The sequence below is a fragment of the Triticum aestivum genome, chromosome 4A (genome assembly GCF_018294505.1).
Source record: "Triticum aestivum cultivar Chinese Spring chromosome 4A, IWGSC CS RefSeq v2.1, whole genome shotgun sequence".
Lineage (NCBI taxonomy): Eukaryota > Viridiplantae > Streptophyta > Magnoliopsida > Poales > Poaceae > Triticum > Triticum aestivum.
Window position 1 is genome coordinate 185720524 of NC_057803.1, and position 8593 is coordinate 185729116.

At 52.1% G+C, this 8593-nt stretch overlaps 1 protein-coding gene across 1 annotated transcript; it reads left to right on the plus strand.

Annotated features, from left to right (window-relative positions):
- The first annotated feature begins 2277 nt into the window (after positions 1-2277).
- Positions 2278-6172, plus strand: LOC123085794 (probable LRR receptor-like serine/threonine-protein kinase IRK). Its single transcript, XM_044507505.1, has 3 exons — positions 2278-2468; positions 2562-4230; positions 4336-6172. The coding sequence occupies exons 2-3, from the start codon at positions 2777-2779 to the stop codon at positions 5801-5803; spliced, it is 2922 nt and encodes a 973-aa protein (XP_044363440.1). The 5' UTR covers positions 2278-2468; positions 2562-2776; the 3' UTR covers positions 5804-6172.
- The last annotated feature ends 2421 nt before the right edge of the window (positions 6173-8593 follow it).

The window sequence follows — 8593 nt, forward strand, 5'->3', positions numbered from 1 at the left end:
ACCAGGGCGGTTGCGGCAACCTTCTTTTTTTTTCTTGGCATCGACCTTCCTCCGGCCAATCCTCTTCGCCGATTGGATGGGCTTCTGCTCCGGCATCAACTCTTTGTGTGCTGCTTCTTGTGCACGGGCTAGATGACCACGTCGGCAGGGGGTGGCACGTCGACATGGTGAGTGGGCAGGAGGGCGATATGGCAGAAGGATTTTGGGAAAGAGAGGGGAAATGGGTGGATGTGCTCCCTACGGGCGGGCCAAGGGGACAAGAACGGGCGCCGCACGCGTCCATGCTTCCGCGCTGACGCAAACCCGACCAAAATTTGGGCAGAAAATGGTCGCGGGTGGACAAAGGACGGACATTGTCCGTTTGCGTCGGCGTGTTAAGCCGTAGTTTCTGTCAGTTTCGACCCAAAACAACATGCGTGGACAAAATGCGTCGACGACAGTCCAGACCGCGGAAGCCATCCAATGCGGTCCTGTATCAGTCCGCAGCGTCGTCCGGACGCGGATCCTCCCGCAAACCGGAGACAAACGTAGGGGAGGTTCGCGGGAGTCCGGACCACTGTCACGCCCCCTTCTGACCGCCCTGGCCCACCAAAAACCCCTCCCCCGCACACGCGTGCTTCTCGCCCGTCACCCGGCTACCCGCATTCATGCCGTTGTAGAACGCGCCACTCCACATTGAAGGCGGCTCATGGAGGACGTGCTGTCTCAATGCGTCCGCCACTGAAGCGGCGCACTAGTCGAGGGCGACGCCCGCTGCACGCCCGGCTGAACACGCTTCCATTAAATCCGTGTGGAAGCTGAGAAACCTACTCTGGCCACACGCCCGTTCACGAGCGGGCGGGCATTAAACGCAATGCCAGGCAAGCTCCTCCCGTCCGCCCTCTATTTAAACGACGCCAGCCGCCGAGAAGGAATTGCACCACTCCGCCTGCTCTCTGTCTCCTCCTTTCACCATTTTCTCCACTATTTTGATGGCATCCAACGAGCCGGAAGAGTAGTTCTCCAGCATGAAAGCCGTCTGGGTGGCCCGTCGAGCCCGCTAGATACGAGCGAGGTAGCTCGCTGCTCCACCTCCAAGCCCGACGGAGCAAGTTGCCTCCCCAGGCCGACGCATGGTTCATCAACTCACCGCTCCAAGCTCGCGGAGGAGTGGCGAGTTGCTCTAGGCCAGCACGGCGGGGAGCACGACGGCACAGGCATCCTCGCTGCCGTCGACGATGGCGCATCGTACCGTGCCTCCTACCGCGCCGTTCGCCGTCGACACGTGCGTAGCTCATCATACAGACAGAGAAAGAAGCCAGCTGCGCGACTATGGGCGAGGTGGCGGCCATCATGTCCGCGCTCGCCGTCATCATCGAGGAGAAGTAGAACACGTGAGGCGCTTGTATCCCATGGGGGGCCACCGTCGGCGCGTCGCCGACTTGTACAGTCGGTGGCCTGTCTGGTCTTCATCTCAGACCATCCTGGACACACCCGTCTGGGCTCCATGGAAGCACCCTTCCATTCCGCCTGAAGCACCCTCTTTGCCACTCCGATGAGCGGCGCAATCGGACATACGGAAGATACGGGGGAAGAATATGCCTCTGGGACTCCCGGCAGTCCGGTTAGCGGGCTGCCGGACATGGGGAAGACAAAGGGATCCGTCGGCTGGTCGTAGACTAATGTAGTGTATCCTTGTCGCGGGAGTGAAGCTCGGCACGACCGTGTGTGCACATAATTTTACCGTTTTAGTTAAAATATGTCCAAAATGTAATCGTTTTTGTCCGATTCGTATGAAATCGGTCATGTTTGTATGAAATTCGGTCGTGTGTGCATGAATTTCATTCAGTTTGTTAAAAAAGAGTTTGCAATGCATGCTGCTAGCGTTAGATGGCGGCCTCGTGCATCCTTATCTATGGATTGATCCACCGTCCGCAAATGCGGGAGGAAATTTGCGGACGACGGTTAGAGATGCCGATTTTCGATCTTGAAGCAAAGATGAAAACGGGCATTGACGCCTCTAGGAAAGAATCCAATGCAGCTCAGTCCACCTCAAAAGCACCGAAAAGTCCCGAGATTCTTTCTACTCGCGCGGGCGCGGTCCACCAAGCCTCGAACCGTGCACCGCCCCGCCCACGTACACCGAGCCTATTTTTTTCTTGGTCGGGCTTGGGCAGCCGCTCTCGGTCCATACTCACGGCCCAAGCGCTCCCCGCCCGACGCAGCACTAACTTTTAGCCCGCGCGGCCGGCCCATCCGAACCCTCGATGGCTTGCTACAGCAGCTCATGGCCGTCCGATCACTTCTGTCCTGCGTTGCAGCAGCTTTTCCCCCTCGCCCCTTTTTTCCTTTTGTCACCAACAAATACCACCACGGTTCGCTCGACACCCCAACCCCTTCGCTCCTCTCCTCCTCTCCGACCTGCAACAATGGCGTTCTCCGGTGAGGCGGCTGCGCCCTACAAGTAGACGGCGGAGGCTCCCGTGCCGGTACGTCCTTACCCACCTCGGCTACTCCTCAGAGTCCGAATTTCCGCAGCTCAATTACTTACACTTGGTTTCTTCTCCTGTTTGAATTTGTAGGGGAGGGGAGGGGAGGGGAGGGCGGCGTCCCAGGCCGTGAGGTCCTCTGGTGCAGATTTGACTGAATCCCATCTCTCCTAGCTCATCCGCTTTACCGGAATCGCCTTCTTGCGGTATTTTGGGGGCGTCTCCTCCTTCTTCCGAGCCCGTAAAAGCCCTCACTTCTTGTTGCCGTGCTGTTTGGGCCCTTGCCATTTGGGATCCAACTCGCAGCAATGCGGTCCCTCGTGCTGCTGCTCCTCGTCCACCTCGTCTTCTTGGCGGAGGCCAAGGGCGGCGGCCGCGCGGGCCTGGCGGCGGCGCTGAACGACGACGTCCTGGGGCTGATTGTGTTCAAGGCCGACGTGGTGGACCCGGAGGGGCGCCTCGCGACGTGGAGCGAGGACGACGAGCGGGCCTGCGCGTGGGCCGGCATCACCTGCGACCCGCGCACCGGCGGCGTCTCGGGGCTCAACCTCGCCGGCTTCGGCCTCTCCGGCAAGCTCGGACGCGGCCTCCTGCGCCTCGAGTCGCTCCAGTCGCTCTCCCTCTCCGCCAACAACTTCTCCGGCGACATCCCACCCGACCTCGCCCGCCTCCCGGACCTCCAGTCGCTCGACCTCAGCTCCAACGCCTTCTCGGGCGCCATCCCGGAGGGATTCTTCGGCAAGTGCCACGCCCTCCGGGACGTCTCCCTGGCCAACAACGCCTTCACCGGTGACACCCCGGACGTGGCCGCGTGCGGCACGCTCGCGTCTCTCAACCTGTCCTCCAACCGCCTGGCCGGCATACTGCCCAGCGGCATCTGGTCCCTGAATGCGCTGCGAACCCTGGACCTCTCCGGCAATGCCATCACCGGCGAGTTGCCTGTGGGCATCAGCAAGATGTTCAACCTGCGGGCGCTGAACCTGAGGAGGAACCGCCTCACAGGCAGCCTCCCGGATGACATTGGGGACTGTCCGCTGCTGCGGTCAGTGGACCTGAGCTCTAACTCGCTCTCCGGCAACTTGCCGGAGTCCCTGCGGAGGCTCTCCACTTGCACAGACCTTGACTTGAGCTCAAATGAGCTCACCGGAAATGTTCCAACTTGGGTTGGAGAAATGGTGAGCCTGGAGACGCTAGATTTGTCGGGGAACAAGTTCTCTGGGGAGATTCCGGGGTCAATTGGTGGGCTCATGTCACTGAGGGAGCTGAGGCTGTCCGGAAATGGGTTCACCGGTGGCTTGCCCGAGTCAATCGGTGGATGTAGAAGCCTAGTGCACGTTGACGTGAGCTGGAATTCCCTCACTGGCAGCCTGCCTACCTGGGTATTTGCTTCTGGTGTGCAATGGGTGTCGGTGTCCTACAACACATTCAGTGGTGTAGTGATGGTGCCTGTGAATGCATCCTCTGTGATTCAAGGCGTGGACCTGTCAAGCAATTCATTTTCAGGACGGATCCCGTTGGAACTCTCGCAACTGCTCACCTTGCAGTCGCTGAACATGTCTTGGAACTCGCTGTCTGGGAGTGTTCCAGCCAGCATTGTGGAGATGAAGTCACTGGAGCTGCTTGATTTGAGTGCCAATAGGCTCAATGGGAGCATTCCATCTACCATTGGAGGGAAGTCGTTCAAAGTGCTGAGCCTTGCCAAGAACTCCCTCACTGGGGAAATCCCACCCCAGATCGGTGATTGCTCTGCCTTGACATCACTGTAAGTTTAAGCATCTCTTTCTTATTCAACTCGATTCGCTAGGTCGATATTTCGAGTTGTTCATGCAATTCTGTCTTTAATTGTATGCTTGGTTACTATGTGCAGGGATCTATCACACAACAGTCTAACCGGAGCTATTCCAGCAGCAATAGCCAATCTCACCAACCTTCAGACTGCTGATCTTTCTCGGAACAAGCTCACGGGTGGTCTGCCAAAACAGCTCTCCAACCTTGCCCACCTCATTTGCTTCAACATTTCACATAACCAGCTCTCCGGGGACCTCCCTCCTGGTAGCTTTTTTGACACAATTTCCCTCTCATCTGTGTCTGACAATCCTGGCCTTTGCGGTGCAAAGCTCAACTCATCTTGTCCTGGTGTATTACCTAAACCAATTGTACTGAATCCAGACTCTTCTTCCAATCCGCTGACACAGAAAGAGCCTGTGCCTGGGGGGCTCCATCACAAGAAAACCATACTGAGCATCTCAGCCCTTGTTGCAATTGGTGCTGCTGTTCTCATTGCTGTTGGTATCATAACCATTACAGTTCTTAACCTTCAAGTTCGTGCCCCAGGTTCTCATTCTGCTGCTGCTGCTGCTGCGCTGGAACTCTCCGATGGATATCTCAGTCAGTCTCCAACAACTGACGTGAATGCAGGCAAGCTTGTCATGTTTGGAGGAGGCAATCCAGAATTCAGTGCCAGTACCCATGCTCTTCTGAACAAGGACTGTGAGCTCGGCCGTGGTGGTTTTGGCACTGTTTACAAGACCACTCTCCGAGATGGCCAACCTGTTGCCATCAAGAAACTGACAGTGTCAAGCTTGGTCAAATCTCAAGATGAATTTGAGAGGGAAGTGAAGATGCTGGGCAAGTTACGCCACCGTAACCTTGTTGCACTCAAGGGCTATTACTGGACGCCATCACTTCAGCTTCTTATCTACGAGTTTGTCTCTGGGGGTAACTTGCATAAACAACTTCATGAATCGTCCAATGCAAATTACCTTTCATGGAAGGAAAGATTTGACATAGTTCTTGGTATGGCAAGAAGCCTGGCTCACCTCCACAGGCATGACATTATCCACTACAATCTCAAATCAAGCAACATTATGCTTGATGATTCGGGCGAGGCCAAGGTGGGGGACTACGGATTGGCAAAGCTACTGCCGTTGTTGGATCGGTATGTTCTAAGCAGCAAGGTACAGAGTGCACTTGGTTACATGGCACCAGAATTTACATGCAGGACTGTGAAGATAACCGAGAAATGTGATGTGTATGGATTTGGAGTTCTTGTGCTGGAGGTCATGACAGGGAGGACACCAGTGGAGTACATGGAAGATGATGTTATTGTACTGTGTGATGTGGTGAGGGCTGCTTTGGATGAAGGCAAAGTGGAAGAGTGTGTCGATGAGAAGCTCTGCGGAAAATTCCCACTGGAAGAGGCGGTTCCTATCATGAAACTTGGCTTAGTTTGTACTTCTCAGGTTCCCTCCAATAGGCCAGACATGAGTGAGGTGGTGAACATATTGGAGTTGATCAGATGCCCACAGGACAGCCCAGAGGCCGAGTTAGGTTAAGCTCTATCTCCTTTGGCCCCCTTCTCGTCAGGCCTTGTTTCATTTTGGGTATCCTTCTTTGCTTGGTAGTCATTTAAGCATTCTATCTAGTGTGCTTTAGGTAGTAGGAGCAGAGTGCCAAGTGCCAACCTAGTCTTCGATAGGCAAGAAATTATGTACTGTAATGCATTCCAACGGTCTCATGGCCTATGGCTGTTGATGTGTTTGACTTTGATCCTCATCAGTATGATGCCTGTTGTGGATCCTCTCACATCAGTTTTATAAGCATGAGACTTATTTCAAAAGTATTTGTATTTTTGTGGTGTCTTGTCCACAGGTTGTCTGTAGTTGTTAGTTTCAGTTGTGCAGTGTGATGATGGAGTGATGCTACTTGTGTTGTCCTCTGGTGTCTCCTTTTCAAACCATGTATGGCGGGTCCAGTTGATCTAATCCTGTCATCTCTAGCTAGGTCTAGCTCCATTTAAAACTTTATATGCACTTGAGCTACTATAAAATTCTTGTGTATTTGTAGTGCTTCACCTGAAATGCAATGCTTTTGCATTTCAGGTAAGCCTTGTATTGCCGGAGAAACTCCCTTGTTTCTCTATCAAAGAGGGAAACAACGATGCTTTCATTTCATGTGTTCCGGCAACTTTGGTGCCCAGTATGTGTCATCTGGTTCAGAAATGCCTTTCTTTAAATTTTTAAACCTTTTTTTTGTTGTACTTGAACCAGTCCACATGTACTCCCTCTGTCCCATAATATAAGACGTTTTTGCGAGCTACTCCTTCCGTCCCAAAATTTTTGTCTTAGGCTGGTTGTAGTGGGAGTATCATAAGTAGTATCATGCATGCCAACTAGACTTCTTGAATAATGTGGCACACAATTAAATGAGGAAAGAGAGGATGTAGTGTATCATGATACCGTATCATATTAAATGATCTACTAGTTTGTGTCATGCATGGCAATTAATAAGGCAATCTAAGATATTTCCTCCGTCACAGTTTAGAGGCACAGTTAAATTTGAGTGGGTTTCCACAATAGACAAAGTTTAGGGTGCATTGCATTTATGTCTAATAGCTAATTAGTATTCCTATATACTATTCCTATATGCATGCATAGTGTGGATATTATTTTCTAGCTCATCTCATAACCAATAGATAACCACCTAGGTCTCATAGAATTTCCAAGCGCGTCTTCTAAACCGTGACGGAGGGAGTACTAACTTATGATACTATGCATTACGAAGGTAGTATCACACACTAGTATCATATGCATGATACTAGTATATGATACTCCCCATTACAACCAGCCTTATTTTGAGACGAAGGGAGTACGTCTTATTTTGTGGGAGTGCTACATACCGAGACTAAATTTCATGTTTTGACCCTTTTCTAAAATCTATTCAAGATTTGACCCTAGTTTGAATTTTTTTTCGAGATTTGACCCTTTTACTACCGCCAGGGACCAGTAGCGATGTTTCCTACCGTCAAAGTCCTTGGCGGTAGGCTGGTAGACCCTACCGCCATGGACTCTGGCGGTAGCAAAAGGGTCAGATCTTGAAATTTTATCAAACTAGGGTCAAATTTCAAATAGGTTTCAGAAAAGGGTCAAAATACGAAAGTTTGCCACATACCGATTAGTCGACATAGCAAGTGATGCGTGAGAAGGTCTGATGTTTTGTCTCTTGGTCTAACCTGACTCTGCTTGGAATTATGCAGACAGATAGAGCAGACAGAGCGTAAGAGGTTGATATGGATTGGCCACACCCTGGAGACTAACTGTAACTCTAGACTCTAGTGCATAATGAAAGTTGCCTATGTGTCCCCTTCCTGGTGTACGTACTTGTTCCTCCCTCGTGCTGCTACAGCTGTAGGAGTATCTTTCTTCTTTTAATCTGTCTACTCCTACACCCAAAGAATGAGAGCGGCCTGTCTTCAGTAAACTAAGCCTGTTCCCATCAGCCAACCATAAGAAAGTTTTGGTACTATAATAGGGCTCTAGTTTTAGTATGATGCAGCTTTTTGACCATCCATCAAATGAAGAGCCGATCTATCTATCCTTCATCTAGGCAATGGCAATGGCAATGGCAATGCAAACTCTGCATTGCTTGGCCGGCTGTCTGTCGTCAAGTCGCTGGCTGCCTCTCAAGCATACGTCAGTCACTGCTTGCCTCGCATTTTACCAGTATTTTGTTTGAGGGACGGCCAGTTCCCCATTGTATTCGTTGTTGCATCGTCTCCGGAGTCACCTGAACACGTCGTCACCAAGATGTTTATGCACCGATGGGCGATGGGCGATGGCAACTACTAGTGCATAACAGCTCACCAAGCAAGAGCAGCTTTGGCACCACGCCTTTGGACTTGGAGTGGACCTGCCAGTCCAATCAGGTCTAGCTTTCTCCCCGTTTCCTACTGCAACTTTTCAATTTCAGCACAAAAAAACCACAAGGCGGGACAAGGAGAGAAGAGGAAATAGCTGAAAGCCACCGACTGTTCATACGCTAGTAGGTAGGTCCAGTTCAACCAAATGCTAAGAGCATCTACGCTCGGACGTTTTAAACCCGTCTCAAACCCTTGGGCGGTCACTAACCAGTCACAAAAATTTGACCCCAACGGGTGCCTCAAACAGGTCTTAAACCGACACCCCTCATATTCAACTCATATATGAGACGGATATGAAGCGCCCGGGTCATCCGTCACATCGAATCAGCCTCACCCGACCCTACATATATTCCTCCCCATCCGCTCACCGGAGCAAACCCTACCTACTTCACTCAACTCACCGCCACTCCCAGCCACCACCCAAGCT

Excerpts from the sequence above, each read along its gene's own strand:
- LOC123085794 (XM_044507505.1), top strand. The coding sequence starts at position 2,777 with ATGCGGTCCCTCGTGCTGCTGCTCCTCGTCCACCTCGTCTTCTTGGCG. Across the intron at positions 4,231-4,335 it reads TGCTCTGCCTTGACATCACT|GGATCTATCACACAACAGTC; the intron begins GTAAGTTTAAGC and ends TACTATGTGCAG.